We start from the raw sequence: 26,139 nt of genomic DNA, 5'->3' as shown, positions 1-26,139 counted from the left end.
CTGGGATGTGCTCTCCTCTGCTGAAACGAAGGAGCATGTTGCAGGAGGTGGGCATGCATGAGCACCTCATCTTTCCTAATTTCATTAAACACTTCCCAGATTTCCACCTCTGCTGTGTGGAATTGAGGTTTTTCAAAACCCATGGGCAATGGAAGATTTTGGTGTTAAGGAGTCCGTGGTGCGTCTGCTGATGAAGGAGGTGGTACAAGCTCAATATGTAGATTGCACCCTCTGTGCTCAATCAGAATGCTTTTTTCTTTGGTTCTAGGCTACTTTTACCATTTAATGTTACGGGTTTTTTATCAGGCTCACTGTATAAACCCAATGTGGTATTAGTTGTTTCTTTAGCTTAACTTCCTCTTGCTGCAGCTAGTTGGAAGATGTTTTATCTTGCTGCAATCTGATTCTGAGGTCAGAAAGTCAAGTTTCCTTCCTGCAGTTGGTGGTGCTTCATCAGGAATACAGATTCTTTATATGGGCCTTATCCAGGTCACATCTGGGCAGTCCTCTGGTCTCCAAATTATGCTGACCGAGACCCACTGCATCCCTGTTGACTTTATAGATTAATTTGAGCAGGTATCTGGAACCAGATTAGCAGGTTTCTTGATGTGAAAAATGGTATTTCATTTGTCCCAGAGTGACATTGGTCTGCAAGAATAAAAGATAAGATGTTTCCATGATTATTTATTTATTTATCTGAATCTACTGGTGAGTGGTGTTATTTGTGGTGCCCCTAGAAAGCTGAGCTGTTGGGTCAAGATGATTTTTCCCTAAATGAGGCTTCTGAGACTGTACTACAGTTGATGTATGTGTGCTTATTTAATGCATATAGATGTGCTTTATTTTGAGGAAGTGTTAGTTTCAAATTAGAGATTAGCAGTGAAATATTCCTCCTACAGTGGTAAATATCCACTGGCTGTGAGTTTTACTTGCTGATGCCCCAACACCAACTGATCATAGCCATGCAGTGGGGGATTTTAACCCACTGTAGTTTGCTGGAGCTGCTGGCAGGCTGCAGAAGAAGGGGCTGCTGGTTGCTTGTGAGACATGAGTTTTTGTGGGAAGCTTGTGGATTCCTACTTAGAGATCTGTCACTAATGGGTTAATATTTGTATATTGATCCCATTTACTGAACAGATGTTTACAAACTGATGACCTGCATATGGGTATGATAGGTATGACTGCAAGCTGGTGATTGTTTTGAGCGCGGCTGTATGAAATGTCAGTGGTTCAGCATCAAAAGCTGTAGTACATTCATGAAGCATTTTTCATTGAAATTACTTCCTTGGTATGACAGTGCCTTACTTCTCTGAAACATCATTGTGACATCTGGGGGAACCAGGAGAAAATTAGGAGTAGATAGTATAGTGCAAGTTTTTAAATATTTACATATAGATATTTAGTATAGATCAAATTTTAGATATTAGAGAGAGGAGACATGGTGAGACTTTGCTAAGATGCTTGCGAGTCCAACAAGAAGGCCGTCATTGAGGAAGTCTAACTCGAAGCTTTTGGTACCTGTCTGCTGTAAATTATGCTTGAGCTAGCCAGGCATAATTTCCTACCTATAGTGTCCATTTAAATGAATGATTATAAAAACTCTTTGTGCTGCTGGTCATGCAAATCCCTGTTAATTTGAGTGCAGGATTCACTGCAGCACTGCCAATAATGTGCATTCCACCATATTTGGGGGCTTAGTCTATGATTCCATTTCTTTTTAGCGTTGTGAAATAAGCTAATTTCTAGCAAGTTTCTTAATGCTGTCTTTGAAAAACTGAGTAATAATGAAAGTTGAGCAAAACATTTTTTCTCTGAATAAATGTTCTGTAACTTACATAAGATCAGTTTTATGAATATTAAATTAATATTAAATATCATCCTGAAATATGGCTCTTCAAGCATGAGGACTGTGGAAATAGCATTCATTTGGCTTTATTCATCTTGTGGATAGAAATGAATCCAATAATAAATTAGTCGATGCATACAGTTTAAGCCAGAAAAAGCTGTTGTGTCTGTGGTGTTAGCAGTTAAAAGTGAAATAACTGAGATGGTATTCTGACATTTAAACAAGGCTATGAGACCAGGAGGTGTCAACCTTTTGACGGGAGAGATCAAAGCTCAAGCTGCTGGCACAAGATATTTGGGATCCCAATCATAGGTTTTCCCATCTCAGCTGCTGAACTTCAGCCTGCTTATCCCACCACAGTGCAGCACTGAACTCAGCACCACATGCTTAACAAAAGCACAGCTTCTTTAGCTGAGGTATCTTCTGAATAAAACTGCATGTCTCTTTTTACAGTATAATAAAAAATGGAGGATCTACAGCTTCCCGTCTCAGCTTCTCTTGTTTCCATCCCTACCTGTTAAAAGCTTTTCTCCCGATTCCCAGATGTTTATTTAAAAGCTTTTTAAACTCCTTTTAGTTTGTGCAGTCATTCTGTATTTTCTGTTATCTTCAGTCCTCAAATAATTTTTTTTCTGCACCTCTCCCACAAATGTATTTGCTTATGGACATTTGTGCTGTGTATTGCGTGTTAGTTTGTTAGTTTGCTTTTCTCATTCCATAATTGAGTACTCCAAACAAATTTGTCTGAAGATTACCATGGTCTGGTTTACTCCAGCAGTTCATGGTGAGCTTCTGTTGGGTTGTTGTGTCCTGTTTCAGCCACCCTAAAACAAAGACAACGGGACAAAAAAAGGAGAGAGAGAGTGTCCCATGAGTGGCACTCCTATCTATATGGGTATCAAAAGGCAAAATTTAGAAAGTGTTTGTTGAATGGGCTTACTGGTCCAGAGCAATACTATAGTAATGCTGTGTCCTCTGCCAGTCTTTAAATGCAATACTGATCAAATACCCAGAAAAATATTAGTGATTTGAAAGTAAGTAGAATACGGTGCCAAGCTTAGACTTGAGTCCTGCAGGGACGGATACAGTGGCATGCAGTGATGCTCCTTCACCTGCAGCTGCTTGTGGAGGTGGCAGCATAGTATTAATCAGTTTTCTATGTGTACTTTTTTCATCTTGTACACTGATAATCCAGTTTAAAATACCTTGAGACTGAAAAAAACACATTCTGCAGAAATCTTGAGTCCATGTTTTTGCATGAACTTCTGTCATTTAAACTGTGCCTACATCGGTAACGGATTGTGCATATGTATGTTGAGGTTTGTCTTCCAACAGCCTGAAGTTTTTCACTGCATTTCTTTCTATTTCATTGGCTTTTCCCAAAACTTCTATAAAAACTAGTATTCTTTGGGGCAGATCTGTTATTCAGTCAAACTCCTGAATATGGGCTTGTTACAGCCTACTCAGGCATGCTAATCTTAATATGCATATCCCTAATAGACATAAATTAGGAGGATGCTTAAACAACCAATGGGCTAGAAATTATTAATCGCCCTCCTATGAAGCAAGCTCTCATTGTGGATCTAAGTAGTCTGCTGCTTTCTGTTGGACCTTTGTGTTCTCTGTGCATAATGGTTAACAAAGTTACCTAGCAAAGGGTCTGTTCCTTTGGTGTTTCCCTGGGTTTTCTATTCTTGTTGTCAGTTTTGTTCGCAAACCACATCATTTGGGGAAAATTGGCCAACATGTTTATTTTTCTTGATGAATTTCCTATATGTATTTGTTGTCATTTGTCACTCTAATCTGAATTTTTTGGTGTGGCCTCTTACTTGTTACCGAACTAGGATGGTCTTTTACCCAAAGTCTGGGTTGTTTTTTTGCAAAGTAGAGCTGTGGATTGGAGTCCCTCTGTGACTAATTCAGATGTGATTTCCCATCTCTCATGCCTTGACCATTGGCAGAATGAACACCATGCTTGCTGGAGAAAGTCTTGCCAATTCTGAAGAAACTTACTGGGTTGGACATGACCCTGCATTAAATAATTGGGATTCCCAGTTGAATTTGGGTGACAGAGAGGACCAAGCAGCTTGGCATTGTCAGGGCATGGATAGCTGCAGAAATTTGAGTGCTGAGGGGATATAATCACCAGTGGGATTACTGTCATCTGTAAAGCCTGTTGTCTGTCCCCTTGGTTGTTGCCTGTCTGAAATAAAATACTAAGACGGCAGCTGAGCTGAGTGTTGTCTCGTGCGAATATGCCTAGACAGTGGTGGTGGTTCTCTATAGACAATTGCTGGCGCGGTAGCATAGTTGCTTAATTTTTGCATTGGAAAACAACCCGTGCATTTAGGAACACAGACAACTTGTTACAGGCTGTGGGAGTACCTTCAAATGTATCTTCAAATCTAAGACTTATGTTTCTGTGGCACAATTCTTTAAATTTATTTGATAGCTGCTTAGTCAATGGTATACATCTCTAACACTACTTGATCACAGACTCCTCTCAGTGCTTCCTGTGCTGCAAAAAGCCTGCAGATCTATCCACGTGCAAGATCAAGTAAGCAACTGAGTCATCTGCATATGTAAAACAGAAAATGAGCTTTCATGTATGTGTCTCATAACCTGTTTAGGAAGGGTAGAACCCATAGCTTTAATATTTGGACGATATGAATTATCTCACCCTGTTTCAGTAATGCTCTTTGTATCAAAACTTGTCCTTTAAAGTAAGACTTTTTGTTCCATTTTCCCTTTCAGCCAAACTCCTGGTATTCTTCACTGGGAGCGTGGTGAGGCAGTGGTTGCCCAGAGGAGCTGGGCTACCCCATCCCTGGCAGTGTTCAAGGCCCGGTTGGGCAGGGCTTTGAGCAGCCTGGTATAGTGGAAGGTGTCCCTCGTAGCAGGGGATTGGAACTAGATGAGCTTTCAGGTCCCTTCCAACCCAGAACATTCTGTGGTTCTATGACTGGCGTATTAACAATTGAGGAAAGGGTGGGGAGAATGTTAATATTGTTGGAAGCATTGCTTTGTGTGCCGCAACAGCAGTTTGTCGTACCAGAGCTGTTACATGCAGTATGGTGTCTTCTGATTAGTTAACTTAATCCTCAGCTGGAGATGCAACCAGAAAGCATGTGCCATACTCATTTTGATGCAAAACAGTTGACTGTGGATTTTAGGCAAGAAAAACAGCCCTTACTACTTCGCTTTGTCTGTGAAATACGAGTGGTTGCATTTGTATTGCTCCTTTCCATGCCTAAACTTCAAGAGGTTATTTAACATCCTCTGTTGCAGTTTTCTCTTTAATGTTAAAAGGAAACACTTTAATCACTTCCATACATGTGCTAACTTGAAAGGGTAAAATTATTGCATCATCATTTTATAGCACTTGGCAGAGATACTACTCTTGCTAATTTTATCTCTGATCATACCAACTTAAAGCACTTTTCATGCAATCTTGATTTTTCAGTACATTTTTTATACTTAACGCACAATTTATATGCTCTTCATAAAGATCCAGAAGTCTGAATGACCTTGTCCCTGTTTGGGTGCCCTTCATTTTATCTAGTACAGATTGTCAAATGTAATGTGGTGGCTCTTATGATAGAATAGTCCCAAAAGTGATGGTTCTGTGAGAAAAATACATCAGGGTGACAGTGGTGTATGACAGAGAGAAGGAGCTGATTATAATATTTCATACTAAAAAAATGCCACATGGCCCCATTACAAATCTGGTTGTAAAAAGAAAAAAAAAAAAAGTTGGGGGAAGGAGAACGTGCCTCTCCAGGAATTGTTTTGTATTCATGAATTCAGTTTTGATTTGCTGCTTCTTTTCTTTCCGGAATATTGCAGAAACTTTCTCAAGGAAACATAAATATTTGCTTTGAATAGTTTAGAAAATAGCTACTGGTTTGTAGAAAGTGGGGCATAGCATTTTCCTGCTTGTCTGACAGTAATAAAACCCCCATGATACGCAGGGGATGTGTGTTTGTGTGTATATATATACACATACAATCAGTCCCTGTTGTATGGGGATTTTGTTTGCCTTGAAATATACCATGAGCAGTTGTCCTTCCCCTTTCATAGAGAGAAACTTCTTTAACGTCGCTTATTTAAAACCAGCCATAAAGATCAAGCAGCCTGTATCTGGTGCTCTTCTGCCATTTGGACTAAGTCTTGCCCAGCTGGCTGGTTCTGTCCTTGCAACAAAAGATGGAAATCCAGGGTTGAAGTTCACCAAGTTTGCTATGCTGCGAAAGTTGCTTTCTCCAAAATGTATTCTTGCTTTCATTGATTCTGAGTGAGGTAATGCAGCTTTTTATATACACTGAATCTATGAGTTTTCTTGGGTTTGCTAGAAAAATTAATGTCTTTAAGGAAGTTTTGCAGCATATTGGTGCTTCAGCCATATTTTTCTTCCTACTCAGATGTCATAGTCCTGCTTCATTATTGCTAATGGTTTTATCTAATCTCAAATATATTTTTAAGAGGTTTAGATTGAATATTAGGAAATATTTCTTCACCAAAAGTGTTATTGAGCATTGGAACAGGCTGCCCGGGGAAGTAGTTGGGTCACCATCCCTGTAGTTATTTATAAGATGCATAGATGTGGCACTTAGGGGTGTGGTTTAGTGGTGGACTTGGGATTGTTGGGTTAATGGTTGGACATGATGATTTTAAAGTTCTTTTCCAGCCTAAATCATTGTGTGATTCTGTCATATGAAGAAGAAAATGCTGTGCCAAAGAGGAAGTGAATATACTTTGATTTGAAGCAAAAAGGTGTTTCAACTGATCAGATCTCCATCGTGAACGGGAAACTAGAACCTGGTCATTTTGCCATTCACATACTGCTCCTCACGGACTTCCATTGCTAAACTTCAGTTGTTAATAGTGTTTAAGCGTGCTTGTGTAGAAATCTCGGGCATGGGTTAATTTAGTCAGTCAGGTGGTAGTGTCTTGAACTGCAGCTTTTCCTAAGCTATCTATTGCTTCAGATCTCTTAAAAGACATGTGGGCACAGCTAACGGTTATCAGCTAGAAGACTATCTCTGTTCAGAATTCACTGCCTGCAGAATTCACTTTGTTCCTGCAATGGTTTTTTCATTATGATTTCAGACCCTGGTATATTACATATTTGTTTCTGTGGGAGGGAGGGATAACTGGAGAAGTAATTCCTGTGTGATTCATGCATCTTCCTTCACTAGAGAACAGAATCAATAAAATAACCGTGTTTCTTGCTGAGGTCAGTAGCAGTTGCAAGCGAAACTTGCATGTGTTATGAATTTAGGTAACCTCCAAAGAAGGTATTTTTTTACTGAATATCTTTGGAAGTGAAAGTTCCATAGGATGAAATTTATCTCTGAAGAAGTAGTAAAATATAGTTGTGGTAATTCCTAGGACTAGTCTTCCATTTGTATCCTGACAAAGTTTTAGGGATGCTTACTGGCTTCATGTTGCACCAAAATCAGTGGACCCACCCCTTCTTGGATTCAGCCCCAGGTTGGAGACAGACTTTTCAGATTCCTCTAATGGCTTATTTCATTATCAAATATGGAAAACCTTTACCATTAAATATTAAACTTTGAGAAATGGAATATGTTGATCCACATAACTGCAAGCCTACAAACCGGAGATCTGTAGTACTCAGAGCACTAAAATAACATTTGTCAGAGAAGTACGTGAATGTGAAGTAATTGAAATAAAATGTTTGCCGAAAGTAATTGTACCAGAGTAAGATTAAATTTCAGTGGAGTCTCAGTGTCAAACTGAAAATACATGACTTTAAACTAGAGAGGAATAATAATAAAAAAAGAGGTGTGTTGGATTAAGGCTGTCTCACAGGGAGACACAAATGAGTTGTGCCAGAGAATGCTTATTAGGAGGTAACAGCTGGTCTTTGTCTTCTGCCATTTTCTCCTGCCCGAGCTTATGGCAACAACTAAGAGTCAAGAACAACTGAATGCATGATCTTGCATTTTCTACGCTGGAGCTTTGTCCCACTTCTGAAATTAGGTATTCAGTGTCTATGCATGACTCTAGTTCTTTTTGTGTGGTGATGATAACACTCAACATTGTGCTAAGGGAGCACATTTTAGTAGAGCAGTACTGTTTTTGCAAAAATGTGAAGAAAGACTTGGGACACCATTAGACCACATACAAGTAACATTCTGAAAATAAGATCCAAGTGGTAGGAGTTCTGCTGTGTTTAATAACAGTGTTCAGTGCTTCAGAAGGAATTCATACTACTTGCAAACTCGGGAGAAAACCAGCTCTTTTAGGACTTGAGACTAGTAAAGCAGCTAATGTCTATCTGAGGGGAAGGAAGGCTAAGGTAATGTATGGGAGGGATGTTTTGGGACTCATGAGGGAGCAATAACTGTTCTAGAAAGGTTTAGTGTTTTGGGTTTGTTTAAGGTGAATAAGAATAATTGAAGGATGGGTGCATATAGCTTGGGTTGTGTGAATTTAACTTGGAGATTAAAAGCTTTCTAGTCATTGGAGAGGCAACATTCCAAAACAGCTCTTTGAATGGGAGTCATAAGATCAAAATATTTGATTAGTTTTGAAGTAGGGCTTGTGAATTTATGAAAGGGATTATCTTGCAAGGTGGAGGATTGAGCAAACCATAGGGTGTCATCCAGTTTCATAACCAGTTCTGCTGAGCATTGGAAGAACTTCAGTGCTATAACAGAAAGATAACCTGACTGCTGTTTTCTTTCCTTCTGGTACAAATACGGAAAAGATGAAGTTCAGACTTGTAATTCATTAGAGTTCTGTAAGAGAAATATATTTTTAGCTTACTAAGAAAATACCTCAGAAAGAAAGCTACTCTTGCGCAGTTTGGACAGTTCAGTTATGATCAAAAATATTAGGGTGTCTTTGTATTCTAATTTGTCTAAATACAGCTTGCAAGCCATGTAATGACATGTTCATACAGTCATATTGGACATGGCTACAGCCCTCTCAAATGAGTTTAAATAGAATTTCAAAATAGGTTAGTGATGATTTTATTACTATTTGTTTCCTAACATCCTACCTAGGATTAATATTTTCAATCCCAGACTGAACAAAGTAATTTCTGTATCATTTTATAATTGCTTTTAATTTTACAAAGGCTGTATGTGAGTAGGCACTTTTTATGCAGTGAAGCAGTGTAGCTGTATCTAGTGCTTCGGTTTTGGTTTCAGAAGATTTCTTTTCCTGGATTACTGCAATGACCCAGCAGAGATTGGAGGAAAAAATGATAGATTCTTTTCATTCATTTTACTTCTGTGTTTTCTGTGGCAGTAAATTCTGTGGGTTTGGCTTGGTACAGGAACATGCAGAATTGTATTTCTGGGGAGATTATCAACTTAGTTTTTTTCCAGTAGGAACTTGAATTATAAAGAGGAAACTTTTAAAGACATTTGAGGAGCAAGGTTGAATGTGTATATATGAGTCTTATTTTTCTGCAATGCAGTTAGAGGGCTGTGCAGAGAAATGTGGAAAACCTTTGGCAGTATTTTCAGAGCAGAGCACTCGTGCTGAATAAAAACTAAGCAGTCAAGGGGAAAAAAAAAAAAAGGAGAACAAGAGAATGAAGAAAAAAAAAAATTGCCTTCCAAATAGAGTCTGGAAAGCTAATGAGCATATGACATCATTTAACTGGTTATAAAAAGATTACAGCTCCTCTGATCCAAGAAGCAGACCCTCAAGGTTTCGGATGTTCCCTAGATGAAGGAGGTCTAGCGTTGCAGTGCTGACATTTCTCCTTGCTGGTAAGAGGGCACAAAACCCCTCGGTGCCGGCAGTGAGGGTTGCTGCTGGTTCTCCTTAGGAGCAGCACCTGTTCCCAGGGTTGGCAGCGGAGAGCTGTGGCCCAGCTCTACTGGGACAGGCAACAGCAGACTGAAGCGGCCAGCCAGAAATAGTGTTCTGCTCTTGGAGTAGCTCCATCTGCGCTCAGCGAGCAGGAGTTGCTGGAGATGACCTTGTGGGCCGCTGGCATGTACTCATGGGGACCTGCAGGGGCCCTCAGGACAGTGAAAGGTGTGCAGGGCCAAGAGGGCACCTCTGTCATGAGTGCAGCATCTGCACCAGGGAGCCTGCACCTCCTTTGGGCTGTAGCTTCTGCTCCTGGCCAGGGTGGGCTTGTGCTCCAGAGCGGGTTGCCCCCCTCTGAAACCCAAACAGGCCTTACTGATGTCCACTGTACCTTCACAGTGAGGGAGGTAGGTCCTCAAGACCATAGGTGAACAGTAATTTCACTTCTGCTCTCACAGCATTTCAGATAAAGGTCAGAGCACTGGTTTGCATATTTGTCAGCTCTTGGTACGGTGCATCTTCCTCCATCCTGGTGGCATGCTGCTGCCTGTACTACCTTCCTGCTTCCTGAGAGTGGCTTTCTTGCAAATGCCTCTATGTTCCAGCCTAAGAGCTAGTAAAAACCATGGAAACATCATTTTAATTTTTCAGTTTTAATAATTATATTTCAAGCTAAGAATGTATTTTTAGGAGGTGAAAAAAAGGAGTTATGTAAGTCTTTGATTTATTGCATTGGCTTAAAGAGCTAGCAAACCTGGGATTTTCCTCTTGTTGCTTTGCTGAGAGCATTTCCCTTTATGGCAGCAGGGAGGCCAGTGTATGCCTCTGTTCTCAAGAGCAGTTCAAACTTTTTATAAATCTGCTGAATGTGCTTCTCTCCATCACATCTAGATTGCATGGCGTGGAACAGGCGCTGCGTCAAAGTGAACCTCTTGAGTGGGGACGTACTTTACATTGAGGGAGCATCTTGAAAGACAGGGAAAGCATCTCAGTCCTCTCTCTGTGGGCGGAGGTACCTTGAAGGTAGTAGGAGATTTGTTCCGAATTAGAGAATTTCGAAATTAGTTACCCAGGAACAGTGCACTTATCTGTAATGTGCGTATGGAGATAATTAGGATTAACTCTGCAGAGGAATCCTGAAAGTAGGAAAATGTGCGGAGTAAAGACAGAAGTGAATTATGATTCTGTAAAAATAAAATTACAGGTTAGGAAGTGTGTGTGTGTGCGAGTGGCTTGCTGGGAATAATTTGCATAAATAAAAACAACTTGAGGAAAGCAGTATAGAAGTTAACATGCGTTTTGTCTGCTTCATCTGAGATTTGCTTTTATTCTTGTCCAGCAACTACAAACCAAAGGGAAAACTTTCAGTGTTCAGAGAAGGGACGTGGGGTGTGGGGGGAAACTACAAAAGAAAAATAAGTACTGGATATAATTCAGAAAAGACACGCAATCAGACTGAACAGATTGCTCAGGAAAAGATCTATTCTGTTGCTGAAATCCAAGAAAATGGGGGAAAAACAGGAAATAGTGAAATCTGTTATCGACCATCTGCTAAGCCCAGGAACTTGAGAACCATTCCCATGACAAAAATACTAGATTGTGAACTTCATTTTATATTTCATAATACTTAAAGTAGAGACACACAAGTCCAGTGGAGAGTCTTGTGTTACTAAATGTTTAAAAGATACTTAACATTCTACATATAAATCTGAGCTTTAACAGGTTCAAATCTTTTTTCCGAGATTGTTACAGATGGGTTTAACAGATCATGCTTTGTAAGGACAAGGCAGCCTTTTCAAACTTCCAAGGGGAGAGGGGAAACGAGCAAGCTGAATTATTCTGGAAGGAGGCAGCGGTCCTTCTCCTCCTAGTCCCATTGCCCTCCCCCTTTGTTTCTTACTCGTGAGCGCTGCCGCACCTGTGGAGATGAAGCGAGGTCCTCAATAATCGTTACCATCTGATGGTGGGTCATGTGGCTGTGCAGTGGGAACTGTTCGTGTGCTCTGATGTTCAGGAGCCACGGGCTTCCCTGTCCCAGTCCCGCCTTCATGGTAGATGGCGTGTTTGTTCTGGCCTGCTCTCTTCTTGCCTCTCCTTTTACATACATGTAAGAGCTGGAGAAAGTGCAGTCCAAAAGAACTCAGGCAGTCTGGGGTGCAGTAAGTAAGCTATAAATTCTTCTGGACTCCCTGTGTATTTACAATTACTCCACATGTGTCAAGGTGTGGAAACTGTTTTTTGTAAGCAGAGTATGAAAATGGAGGTTAATTGCTGAAAATTGTGATCGATGTGGCTATTCAAAGGCTGTGCTGTTCATTAAATTGTCAGTATTAATGAACTCAGTGCGCAGTTTGCAAATTACCTGAAATGTGAACTGTTGGCTAGCTTAGTTTTTGGACTGTCTTCACAGTTCAAAGGTAAAATGAGAGAAATCTTTGGCAAAAGCATGCATTTGTATGAAAAGTATCTATTATATAGCATGTGGAAAAGTTATGATAAATTCAGCTCTTTCTGGTGAGTTTCTACTTCCCTAATTCCGATCAGTCTTGCTGTCAAAACTTTCCAGCTTGTTCAGGTTCCTGAAATGAAGAAGCCCCAGTCTCCTTCCTAATAATACTTTTTTCAGTTATGGAATATACTTGGAATTTACTCCTCCCTACTTACTGTGCAGAAAATAGTTTGTTAATCCTGTGCACAGAGTTGTAGTAGATAACGTTGCGTACAGTCGCAAAGCTATACAGCCACTAGTACTTCTGGGACCTCTTCAGAAAGTTGATGGCAGTAAATTCCATTTCATGGAGCTTTGGCAACCATGTGGCTCACTGAACCTTAAAAATGGACCTTTCTGCTTTTGCTAACAGATCTGCTGTAGAAAGATGTTATAAGTAGTAAGGTACAAGGGGATGTTTGTGATGTTTTGGAGTCTTCACGTCCCTCCCTAATCCCAGACTATGGTCTCAAAAACCTTTTTGCCATTCTTCCCAGTAGTCTGTCTTCTCCTTTCTTCTGCTACTGTGTACTGTCTCAGGTGTCATGTTCTCACCTTGTCCTTCTTTTAATACTGTTTTTACATCCACTTGTTGTGTCTCGGCAGCATCAAGTAAGTGTCATTGCCTTTCCTCGTCCCTATGTGTTAAGGTTGGGACCTTCCCTTCCTTTCCAGTCTGCGTAGCTGTAATCTGTTTGCTGAGTTGAGTGGGATTAAGTGTCCTACATCTCAGTTCAGGTGCAGCAGTTCACAAAAGCAAGAATGAGCATCTGTACAGGGGGAGGAAGGGAGAAGAATGAACTTCGTTCAGCCTTCATCTACAGCTTGCTCAGCATAGATAAAATGTGGAGGGAATACTGCCAAGTACTATGAACCGCTATTGAGTGCATGCAAACATTGCTTTTAGGGGGTGGGTTTGAGTAGATTTTCCTCTGGCTAGAGGAAAACATCGATTCAGAGTCTGCACACTAAATCGTGGAAATAGTGGTTTTCAAAGGGTCAGTTGTAGGAAATCTGAAAAACTGTCAAAATAGCATTTTCCCCTCACTTTGGTTTTCAGAAACAGCTATAACATTTTTCCTGAAACACAGATCCTTTCAGCCTGAAACACACCCATAACGGAAAATATTAATGCTTAGTTTTAAACAAATAAAACTTTCTCTTCACTTGCCGATAAAAGGAGACAAATTTGGCAGCTTTACTCGTAGGTACTGTTCCACTGGTGATGCTTAACTTTGCCACAGAATTTAAAAATGCAGAATTGGTTGAAGGAGCGGTTCATATAATACCCTTAAAATATCCTGGTGGTTTGCAGTTGTGTCTGTAGAATACATAGTCATCCTGAGCATGCAGCAGATGTTAGTTTTCATGAGGATTTGTGGGTTTGGTTTTTGGTTTTTTCTTTCACTTTCTTCCAGCTGACCCTAGTGTGTCATGTGCTATCCACAGGAGGGCAGGCAACTGCATTAGGGGTAACCGTGGGGATTGCTGATTCAGTAAGGGTAACTCTGTAACGTGATAACTATGGAGAGTTATGTCCCAGCATTATACAGTTCGGGTGCAGCTCCTGCGCCTTGGCAAATTCTGATCAGTCTATGTCGTAATGGCATTTAGCTTCTGGCTCCCAGCAATGACAGCCTGTGCCTTTGATGGAGGAATAAACCCTGCAGACAGTTTATTTGGTGACGTTTCTAAATATGTGCGTATGTATATACATACATATGTATAGATACATATAATTTTAGATGCAGTTCATGTGCAAGCTTTGTCAAGCTGCAAGCGCTTGCCTTGCTGCTGTCCTCTAATGCAAGCTGCCATGTCCTTGAGGAGTGTGGAAGAGAGAGGATAAAACATCCCCTGGCCTTTATTTATTCTCTGCCACTTCAGCCCACTGCCCAGATGTACAGTTATAACAGTTCCTCTCTGCATACTTAAATTATAATCATTGCTTAACTATTCCTTTGCTTTGAGTTATACTGAAATGTGTTATAAAGGAACAATTTCAGATTTGGGTTTGGGTTTGGTTTTTGGTTCTTTTTCATTCTCCAATTCTAAACCAGGAAAGACTGCACTATGAAAGAGGGAATATAACTGTATAACTGAAGATTCATTTAAAAAAAATACTAATATTTTCTTCTACTCCCTTGTTCTTGAAGGCTTTTGTGAAAATGTGTGTAGTTCACTAGTACTTAATATGTTTAAGCTTAATTTTGGAATCATAGAATCACAGAATGGTTAGAGTTGGAAAGGATCTCAAGATCATCTAGTTCCAAATGCCCTGCGAGGGGCAGGGAAGCTTCACACTAGACCATGTCACCCAAAGCCCTGTCCAACCTGGCCTTGCACACTGCCAGGGATGGAGCATTTATCACTTGCTTAGTCAACATATTCTAGTGCCTCACCACCTGCACAGTAAAGGACTTCTTCCTTGTATCTAACCTGAACTTCCCCTGTTTTAGTTTAAACCCATTACCTGTTGTCCTATTGCTACAGTCTTCTGATGGAGTCTCCTTAATTGCAAAGAAGTGCTTTTTTGTGAGAATAAAATTTGTCTGGAGTACATGTGCCTCCTAGCTGTTTGCTTCATTGTTGCTTAGGTTTGTGCTCTGGCTTTGTGGCTAAAACTTTTTGTGGATTGGTTTAAAGGAAAGACTTCTTTGTAACACAGCTCAGGAGCTGGCCTGTCACACCACATCCATCATGAACTCATGTTAAATTTAGTAGATATTTTATTGTGGATCTCGATGAGACTCAGATCTTAAGACTATGAAACCGAGCTGCTTTGCTCACAGTTTGCTGAATTGAGTGAAATTGATTCTTCACATTTGGGTTATATTTTTTCTTCTTGTGTCAGAAGAGGGGTTTTATATAATTTTTTGCCTTTTCATCGTACTCTAAAATTGGAGATTCTCCTGATGGAATGAGAAGCATGCTCTCTGGATTTAGGTAGATATAGCACTCTAAAAATACAGTTCTGTAACCCTCTAAATTTAAGTGCTTATGTGTTTTGTTTTTCAACCTGCCTTCCTTTGTGTTCCTTTCAGTTGATGGGAGTTGAACTGGTCTCCTACTCTGGCTGGATGCAGTGTAACTGCTGAAGAGGCGTTCCTCCTGAGATCTTTTGGGTTTGGGTATTTGACTAATGAAGAGAACTTGAGCTTCAGTCTGGGTTTAGATTTTTCTACCCATCCAGCTATTGGGTTACCTATATGAGATTATGCACTTCTTGTTGTGCCATCACAGAGGTGAGCAGTATAACAGGACCACTCTACTGGAAAGTAGATGATCCCACAGCTGAGAGCAGCTGCAGAGGCAGAGCCCTGGGTTTGCTTGTGCTAACTGTGCCTGTATGAGTAAAATCTTCAGTATTTAAATTGAATATTCAATTTCATTGTAATCAGTAACTTTTTAATTCTGACGCCCAAAAACCTTTGAATGACCTAAACAGAGATAGGGTAAATTCGCATCACCATAAACCAGAAAAGGAAGTGTCCTCGGAGGTTTGAATAAAAGAGCTTGAGACCTCTCTGTTAACTTCTTTAGCTGCTGAATAGCAAAAAGAATCCTTGCAGAAAAATTCTAATATAGTTGTAGAATGGATGATTTGGGATTCTGTTTCTGTTCTTAACTAAACCAATAGCTTATTCCATCTCAAAGGGACAGTAACAGAAATCATGTCCATTTGGTACGGAAGAGTACTTCTCCCTCAGAATTCACAAGTGCTTTGCGAGGGGAAAGTGTTCACTGACCTGCAGTTTATTTGGTTTTCTGTCTCTCCAGAAACATGTTGATAGGAGGTGGCGAATGAGGTGACTTTCTGCAGCATCTGGGCTGTATTTGTCATTAAACAAAATCTTTATTTTATGCAAGAAGTACATGGAGACAGAATAAATCGGGTTTTGTCATGCCATCTAAGAAAAGTCCAGCATGGGACACTTCCCTGTATATTTAAATGTTTGGGTTGTTAATTATTTATTTCCTATCTGGTGAGGTGGAAGCACCTCACTGTCAGGATACCTGGTAGCTGTCAAGTGACTTGGGAAGATGGATTCTTCTGGGCACAGTTGGTTTTGTGTCAGTAGAAGTTCCCTATCGCATGTAGTTGTTATCTCTGAAACAGACTCCATATTTCATAGCCACTTAATTTGATGATTATTTATACAACAAAATAGCAGCATTAAATTTATAAGTAGTGTAGAATCAAGTTGATTTAAGTGCTTGTGTCCACTATTAATCTTCAAGGAAACCAGTACTAGAAAGGAAATACTGCTGTGTCCTAACTGTCCCCATAATATCTTTTTTTGTGTTAGATTTTTCCTAATTCTGTTGAGACCTAGAAATAAAATGGTATTGTTCAGTTAAAAAAAAAAAAAAACACCAAAAAAAAAAAAAACCCACCAAAAAAACCCAAACCGAAAACAAGAGTATGGTACTATATAATTTGTATATAAAAATATTTGTTATTTATATAACTAAAATTATTATTATTATATGAATATATGAAGTCTGGGCCTGATCATCAAACTTGATTTTTCTGGCCTTCCAAATCTTCAATTGTGACTTTACAGTGAGCAAATGTGCAAAATTTTTACCTTGATTTGTGTCAGGAAACTGAGCTGCTGGTCTTCATTCCCAAACAAAAACGTGTCTGACTAGCTAAGCTAGATTTTTGAGAGAATACCTACATTGGTGTAAATAGTATATTTGCATTTATCACTTAATGCGAATTGGGAGAACCAACACTGTCAAATATTACCTGTTGCTAGAAATATTACATAATTGCTTTCTGTGTGGCTGCCTGAACAATAACACCCATGAAAGTGTCCAGATTAGTTCTAGATACACTCTTTCTGGAACTGAGGAAAGGTTTAGAAAGAGGAAAAACGGTGGCAGGGTGGGAATTGTCTGCCTTTCCACCCAGACTTCTTTAACCATATCTTTTAATATTTGATTTCATACAACTTTTGTACATCTTGCCTGGAGATTGTGCTATTCGTTATCCTTTTCTTATGAAGTATAAATATTGGCATAATTTACTGAAACCAGTCTGAGTTTGGTCAGTATAGTATTTGCTAGTACAGGATATTTTTGTGGGCTCCAACTCCATAGAATCTTCTTTACTTAAGTATCAAGTTATTAATACAAACTCAAGAGGTGCTGCTTCTGAATTATGGATGATTACACAGTCAGTGTAGTTTGAATAAAGGTCTAGGATGAAATGCTTTGGGTTATTCGCAGAAGTAAGCCTTAGCAGATAAACACAAATGCCAAAGATAGTATTTTTACTTCAGTGCAAGCATTGCATATGTGATTTCTGACTGAGGTGGGAAGAGAAAAAACTAGTTCCAAGTTCTGGTTTTTGATGAAGAAATCTATATGAAATCTGGGGAATTGTATAGAAAAATGTATGACCATTTAGTGCAGTATATTCAAACATCCTGATTGCAGACTTAACCAAAAATACCCTGAATTTAGCCAATGAATACAACATTTCTTATTTCAGCATAGTCAAGCTTATCAAGAATGGTATTGCTGATTAAAGACCATAAAACTTGGAGGCAAATTTCTTCCTCAAATACACTTACCTTTGGAATACCCTGATGTGCCATTTCTGCTCTTAAAGGAAAACTAGTTTACATACCTGACATCTGAGCCATTTAAATCTTACTCAGAGATGTATTTAGCATGCAGAAGAGTGGAAGAAAATGTCTGAATCTTCAAAGAAAGGCTTGAGGGAATAAGGAAGGGAATACAAACTAAGGCAGTCTTAAGGGAAAAACTCTTAAGGTGAAAGCTTAGAAGTGAAAAGTGTATGTAACTCCTCTAGTCTCCTTGACATACTGAAGTTTAGCACCTCAATTATGGTATAATATTGCAGAAGGGATACGTCAGTATAGAGTAATTAACAAATACTGACCAAAGACTGGGAAGGGAAAATGTTAAAAGATTTTTGTAATAGGGAGATGGAAAGAGCAAACAATTGCTTGCAATCTGTAAATTCTCTTCAGATAATTTGAAAATTAGCTATAAAAGCCATTATCTTTACTGGATGTTTACTCCTTTCAGACATGCTTCCATTCATGCATAAATTTGAAGTGGAAGTTGTACAGCATTACAGTTGATGCTTGTAACTTTTGCATGGGACGTTTGGTCTCATTCTCAGTTGAGCAGACACATTCAACTTCTAGCACTTGCAGAAGTATTCTGCATATAAAGATAGCATTCTTGACGATTTATACACAGAGGTCTCCATAGAGCAAACAAGTGATACATTTCTCTCCTGGGGAACTAGCAGTCCCATTTGTGCATGTATTGACGGGCTTGCTTGGAATGTCACCAAATATATTTAATCCAAACTGAAATGGAGTTTTGCCATAGACTGTCATGAACTTTTACAGATTTAGCATTTAACATCCTCTCAGATCTGTGAATCTCACTATCTGGGGGGAAAGGAGAAAAAAAGAAGACCATTCAGATTTCATGCAGTCTGCATTGTATAAATGATAAATGATGATAAGCATATGGTACCTTTCCATGAACAGACTTGCATATGCATAAAACTTTCTTTACAAGTAGCCTTGGAAGCATGCAGAGCTTCCAGTGTATCATTCAGACCACTAAATTAGACTTTATCCATTCCCCCTCCCCTCCATGTTACTGTTAAATGACAAGAGACAGGATAACTATACCCCTTAATTCCTTTTTTCCCCTATCTTTTCTATCACTTCTCCCAAAAGATTTCAGGGAATCATTGTTAAACAGTGATAGTCATTCTGGCTCCCTGATGCATAAAACGTGAAGACATTGCCTTCAGCTGTAAGGCAAAAACATAGAAGGTTATTGGAAAATACAGGGAGACAATAACTATATAAGTAAATGATATGGTAGTATGTTAAGAAGTTGATCACACACCTCAACACTGATTTAGTCTTAGTGGGAAAACCAGGGGAAAGTGATTTTTTGTTTTAATGGGGACCTGTATGACCTGTTCTGTATTTCATGTACATTCCTTGTAGTGAATTAAGGAGGGGGTGTGTGGAGGGAGGATTATTCTTCTTTATGCATGCTAGTTGTCCTCTACTCTGTTAGCTCCTCTCTGCAGACTGACAGTGAACTATAAAAAAACCTGGAGTAGCTCAGAATTGCATTTCTGTATCTAATCTGAGATGGTTTTGAAGTGGATCGTGTTGGCCCTAACAGGATTGGAGCTAGCAGCATACAGCCAATGAAAATGTCAGACTTCGGCTCTGTTGCTGGGCTAAGGCTCAATATTGCCCTTCTTTATTCTTGCATATAATTTTATTTATAGGTGGCAGTGTTTATGAGGACATAGAGAAGAGTGGTGGGAGAAAGACAGGGAAAGAAATGTTGTTGGATTAATGACCTTAATGTACAGAGATATGCTGGTGAAGAGTTGCATCACTAGAGTCATCCTCAGAGATCTGGACAGGTGGGTGGGTAAATATTAAGATCAAGTGTGAGCAGCAAGTTAACATCAGCATATTAGCAATTTATAACAAGGTTCTTCATGTATTAAATCTCAAGTAGTATGTCCTCATGTAGATTATGATTAATCACATACTTTGTTGCATGAAAATGTTGTTCTGATGAACTCACAGCAGGGAAGGTTGCTGCAGAATAAAGTGAAGACTTGAGACAGGTAAACACGTGAGACAGTATTTCGAATGGGCTCCGTCCTGTTATCTTCCAGGAACAAACGTGTGAGATGCACTAGTATTTTAAGCAATAAGCTCATTTGGACTAACATAACTACATGCATTTGAAACAGTCAGGTAGACAGTAATTTAGAAATTAGAAAGTGAAGTTCAGTATCAGTTTGACAGGTAGTGCTTTAGTGTCACTCATCAGTCTGATAATTGTGAAATACTGTTGCAGTTTGTCCAAAATATCTCTGCCTGAAGGAGCATCAGGTGAGACGGCTTCTTGGCTACTTTTAATAAGGAAATTGGAGAAAACTGGGAATGAAGGGCACAGCTTTAAGTAGTCGTGATTGTTTTGCATACGTGAATTTCTTGAAACATTTGAGGATTGTAGTAATACTGATGTGGTGTATATAATCTTTCTATACTATCAGTAATAACTAGAGCACCTCAGAACACTCTCAAGAGTTTAGCAACCCCGTAGTTGATAAAATTATGCCAGGGCAGGTTTGCCACACTCCCCTCTTCTCCCCACCCTAGCTGCTTAGCATAATCAGAAGATAATAATTTTGCCACTTCATCACTTCAGTAATTTAATTTTTGCTCCACTTGAGTGAGGAGGATTTTCAGATTCAGAGCGCAGAGTTATTCCTTGTAGTGTTTTGGATGTAAAGGGAAGCTGTGGCAGAGATTCTTCCTTTACAGGAGGAGCCACCTGGAAGAAGCACTCAGTCCCTGATTCCCTGCCAGTCTTCAGACTGCACCCACCCAGGTTCTGTGTGGTTAGAGAACAGAAGCATATGCATGCCTACAGTGAAAGGGCACACAGATAGGAGATGGAGAAGATCTGCAGGACCATCTTAAATACGTTTCTGTCAATGTGACTTTATTTCCTATCATACAATCTTAAATCCTTCCTTCATTAAAATTTTAAACTCCTCAGCTCCAGAGTAAGACGCTTCTGTTCCTTTTCTCCTTAAAAAATAATTCGTGTCTATTGAAATTGCATTGTTATATTTAAAAATACCTTAACAGGCTTCTTTCTAATGAGCTGCTTTTTTTTTTTTTTTTTTCTGATAGCAGTGCACTTTTTCTAGAGCAGCGGAACAGCTCATAAATAGTTAATTGGAGTGATAGGCATGTACTTGTGTACTTGAGTAACAGTCTTGGTGGATAACTTCTCAATCATGCAGACAGGCGAACTGCAGCCTTATCACAAACAGCAGCAATATGTCAAAGTTTGAAGAGCAAAGAGAGACACAGACAGACTTTCCCATCTAATTCTAGTTAAGTAAAAAGCTGAAGTATATTTGCTTAATACAACAGTACTCAAAGTAATCCAGATTCTTATTCTGTAAGCTTTTTTATTTTTTCTTTTTAGGACATGATACCCATTAAAATAAACCTGGACTGAAGTTAAAATGTTGAAGCCCTTGCTTTGTATAAAAGATTGTGTTCTGCTTCCACATCATCTGGATTTCAGCTCTTCAGTATATAGCTCATCCCTGTCATCTCTTTCACTGCATTAGAATTTAAATATGTATATCATGTTTTGTTAATAATATGGCAGTGAATTGAATTACTGTATTTTTAATGAAAGCTCTTTGGGTTTAATGAGTAAAGAAATAATGTAAAATATAATAACCCAAGCCTTAATATTTTCTTGATCACAAGTCAAGCCTTCTATATAATTTATTAAAGTAGCATAATGTCCTTAAATTTGAGGTCAAGATTTTGCAGGCGTAGCAGAGATTTTTATGCATAAGGGAAAGATGAAACTTTAAAAATATTATTTCAGCAGTTTCATAATTTAGGATTCTGACCTCATGCTCTAAGAATAATTATGGCACATCAAAATCAGCAGTTTATCAATATTCAGTCATAGACTTCTTAGGCTCTCTTCATATCATAGTTTGTTGGGTGTTTTTCTTTTCTTGCAGCAAAAGTAACTTAAAAAAACCTAGTAAACACCTTAAAGAGCACAGCCAATAGCATTATTGGGTGTGGGGCTTTAATCAGTATCTACAGTATTTATGAAAGCCACTTTCATTCTATTCTTGTATTTGCTTGTTATACCTTCTGCTGCCAGCTGGGACCAGTGTTTCTAAGGAGCTATCACAGTGACTACAGGCAGCCCTAAGGGGCCTGTGTTTATGGCTGCCTGGTAGAAACTTACCAGCTATGCTTTGACTGTGGCCACCATGAATTTGTTGGGGCTGTAAAGCTGGTGGTGTTGCATCAGTCCATAGCCAGGATGATCAAACACTTGAGAGCCAGATACAAGGAAATCCCAACCAGTGGCATGAACACTTTACCAGTTTATTCAAATATCCATCTGGCATCTCTGACGAAGCATTAAATGAAGCTCTCCAGCCTGCTCATCTGGGAGCAGCTGGCAGCAAAATAGCACAAAATCTTGTATCTGTCCTGTAAATACCACAGAGAAGGGCAGCAGGCACTCTTGGTGCTTCTGCTGGAGAAGCTGATCAGAAAGCATCACCTGGCCTGGCAAAGGCACCACCATTGACAGCCGTCAAGGACAGGAAGGTGATTCCTCACAGGTTCCAGAATGCAGAGACCCAACTCAACAGGAAGAGTAGAGCTCATGCTTTGGAAAGTGGTGTAATCATTCACTTCTTGCAGGAAAAAAGAAACTTCTGTGTGCTGAAACAATGGTTATCAGGCCCAGAGGTTTGGTTTGGTTGGGGTGAGGAACAGTTAATGCAACTTTGCAGCAAAAGACATGTCAGAAAATCTGAGAATAAAGGCCTGTACATTGTCAAGTAAACCAAAGCTTGTAATACCATTAATCTCCAGGGTTTCTTCTGGCTTCAGCAAAATTCAGCTGTTAAGGCAAACTCTTGAATTGGCAACTCTGGAGAGTGTTTTCCATCAAGGCAGAACATTGCAGCTTTTCGTTGTTGGAAGGGCACAAAACAAGGCTTCGTCCCCACCTTCATCTGCCTTGGTATTTTGTAGACAGAGCTGCTTGTTGACATTTTTGGAGTCTGCAATAGAGAAAACTGCATGCCATGTTATAGGATTGGGGGAATTTTCAACTTCTGGTGATTTTTGCATCAAATCAAAGGTGCCGCAGCTGATAACCTGCAGCCTCCTCTCTGCCAGCAGCTGCAGTTGGTTCCCAAATGCTTGAGAGCCAGGAGGGACTGACTCTCCAGAATATTTTGCCAAACAGTTTGGCCTGAGCACGTCTGTGGGGGAAACGTGAGGTCTTTCTTCAGCATCGCTCCACTAGAAAATGTGCACATTAGCAGAGCAGGCTTGACACTTGTAGGCAATTTCTGCTACTTCTGCAGCAAGTTGCCTGAGCCCTACACTTGACAAGAGTCACGAAAAAGGATAACAAAAGGCAGAGCAGTATTTGTGAGATTAAAGCAGTATTTCTGGAATGAAAGAAGCTCTGAACTTCAAACAAGTGCTTGGTATGCATTTACTTTTATTAATGTTCTTGTGCATGACTGTGAAATTTGGATAACAGCCTTGTTTCTCCCAAGCATTAACCGGTTTCTTTTGGATGGTCTTTAGTCCTTGTGGGTATAAAAGGCCCGGAAGAGGTTTTAGGTGTTAAGTTCTTACACGTGTTTTCAAATACCCATCTTAAAAACACTGTTGTAGTCGATACAGGAGAACAGATAGAGATCTTCAAAGAGTAGGATAGATGGTGTGATGCCCAAAGCTGCTTTCTGTGGACTCATGGAAATCGAAATGACTGAGGCAAGTCTTGGAAATACTGCAAGGATGTGCTCCAGGGAAGTCTACACCTGTAGTCTAAAACCACACAAAAGGCAACGACACCATCCACTGTGGTCAGGCTTTTGCAGATTCAGTAACTAGACTTCTATAGGTATGCATGGAACTAGAACGTGTTACTGGGGGAAAGCAAGCAAAACAAAAATATGTGAATCAAATAGCTGTTATTGTCCTGCAAAAATGGGGTTAATTTCTTGCCAATTTAAGATTTAAAAAAAAAAAAAAAAAAGCCAACTCTTCCTACACAGAATAGTAGGATTTAATTCACCATCATAATGGCAGCTCTTCTGCCAGAAGCATGCAGAAAAACTTTGGATATGCATAGGTATCAGTGATAGCACCATGTCTTATGTGCAGTGGGATTTTTACCTGCCATCTTGTGTGTGCCATTTTTAGAGGAAGTTGATACTTTTTCTTCAGAAATTCTGAATTATAAAAAAAGAGTATGAAAGAAAGCAGTATCCAGTCCATTTAGGCCCAAGTCTTCTGCTCGCTTTGACCAGGGAGCAGGGTGTCCACCATGTGTTCATGGTGAAGAGCTGTGGGCTGTGGTAGTGGCACTGCAGTTACCTGTGAGCTTAGTTCAGATGAGCTGGGGCAGAGGCTGCTTATAAGATCTGTAATGGCTGGTTTCTCTGATGTTAAATTAGTTTTGGGTGAACCAAATCAAACATCCACTCCTGTCAGAAAGTGGGACTCCTGGTGTGTTTCCCTGGAAAGGCCAGGGTGGTCTGAGGGAGTATGTGTGAGCATCCAAAGCTTTAAAGCAGTAGTAGCTGTTGAAGCACTTTTTGCTATCAAGTCCTTGGTTATGGTAGTAAGACCCTAGACTGAGCCTAAGGAAAATAAGTTGTATGTAACTGTGAGTTCTTGCCTAATAAGTTTTGAATGTCAGCCAACTTCAGTGAGATTTAACAGTAGGTAGCTATTGCCTTTTTCAGTTTTTTGCTGCTATCTCTTACCATTTCCATTAAAATAAGTGACTAAATGAAAAAGAGGCACCCAATTAGGGCCCCCACTAGAGGAAAGGTGATACTTTGCAGTTTTGCAAGTGGGAAGGAGGAAGCCTTAGGATGCAAAGTTTCATTATTTGTGCTCCTGAGTAACAGCTTAATTTAAGAGAATAACAAAACTATTTTCATGTATTTTGGGCTCAGCCCTTTCTCTATTTGGTGTAAGTTTATTGGGAATACAGAAAACAGATACAGAAGTAAGAAGTTGTAGGTCTCTTAACATTTTGTGACTCCAGTAGGCTCCTATGGCAGGAGGTGCATGGAGTGAAGTGGTCTGAAGCCTGGATGCTTCAAGGGGGGATTGCAGGGTCTTACTAGATCCTCCAGCCATGTAATAAAGTTAAGTTACACTGTGATCGCCACAATGTTCAAAACCACGGGTCCTTAAAACTTGCTCTGTTGAGTCATCTTTCTTCCTCAAGTGCTTACTCTGCATATTGCGCATCTGCTTATAGCAGAAATAATTTTGGTGGATACAGGGGGGATTAAAAAAAAAAAAAAGCTGATTGTTTTATAACAGACAGAAATTCAAGGCCAGGCTGGATGGGTATTTGAGCAACTTGGTCTAGTGGAAGGTGTCCATTGCCCATGGCAGTGGGTTTTAGAACCAGTTGATCTTTAAGGTCTCTTCCAACCCAAACCATTCTGTGATTCTATGAAATTGCTTAATGGAGCAAAGAATGTGTGTCATCAAGTTCTTTCTGCTTGGTTTTAATTGCCCTCTGTGTGGAACTTGTGTCAGTGAGTGGTATTTTGGCTTAACAATGAATGTAAATATTGTGGTCCTTGCTATAGAAAATTGAAAACCTGTGCCACAGACAGACTGCATAAATGAGATTTGGGGAGTGATCGCTTAGCAAGTAATAATGTTTGCTCACGCTGCTGTGCACCTTGATTACTATGTAAATTGTGTAAATTTATGCATAAGCACATAATTATGCACACTCAACTGTCAGTTTGCCTCGAGAATAACTTGCTTTTGTGCATAAACAGTTAAACATCCTTTTCCTGAAATGGGAGGGATGATGGTATTTTTTATTATTGTACCAGCTCTCATTCCCACTGAAGTTAAATACAAGCTGCCTTCCAAAATCAAGGCCTGCTATGTATTGCAAGAGTTCTGACAGTATGCAGTAAAGGATTTAGAAGAGGAACTGGGGCTGTGTTAGTTGCAGAACATAACTTCCTTGGTCTGTGTTTTGCTTAATGCTCTCATTTTCTTTTAGTCTTTGCTATATGGGTTTCAGCTATTCAGCTAGAAAGAGTGGTAGGTGCAGTACTGTGTATCATTAGTATGTGAGCAGTAGAGTGAATTTCAGCTGAATAAAAATGAATTCTTTGACTTGCAATTGTGAACATTTCTAGTTTGCCTTGACAATCCTGTCAAGACAAATTTGAACTTTGTCAGCAATTGTGATTGCTTGTGGGAGAACTACCAAAAGCCTTTGCTCTAGGTATCAGTCAGTGATTGCAGCCCTCATCTGCTATTTGACCAAAATTTTCCATGGCACTCAGCAGGCTATTACTTGTCACTCTGACATATAATGGAGGGGTATTTTAATT

At 39.6% G+C, this 26,139-nt stretch overlaps 1 protein-coding gene across 4 annotated transcripts in view; it reads left to right on the top strand.

Annotated features, from left to right (window-relative positions):
• NR3C2 (nuclear receptor subfamily 3 group C member 2) overlaps nucleotides 1-26,139 on the top strand; it is a 209,074-nt gene that overhangs the window by 78,884 nt on the left and 104,051 nt on the right. Inside the window, exon 1 of one of the 4 annotated variants that reach the window (XM_061354198.1) lies at nucleotides 11,562-11,802. The exons of the other annotated variants lie outside the window; for them this stretch is intronic. Within the exon in view, the coding sequence (XP_061210182.1) occupies nucleotides 11,699-11,802 (104 nt within the window). The 5' untranslated portion in view covers nucleotides 11,562-11,698. Of the gene's footprint in view, nucleotides 1-11,561; nucleotides 11,803-26,139 lie in introns of those variants that run through there. 4 annotated transcript variants of the gene reach the window in all.

The sequence above is a fragment of the Neopsephotus bourkii genome, unplaced genomic scaffold (genome assembly GCF_033783945.1).
Source record: "Neopsephotus bourkii isolate Nb327-2 ecotype Australia unplaced genomic scaffold, CSIRO-AGI_Nbou_v1 NB_718, whole genome shotgun sequence".
Classification (NCBI taxonomy): Eukaryota; Metazoa; Chordata; class Aves; order Psittaciformes; family Psittacidae; genus Neopsephotus; species Neopsephotus bourkii.
This window is presented reverse-complemented; position numbering and strand designations above follow the sequence as displayed.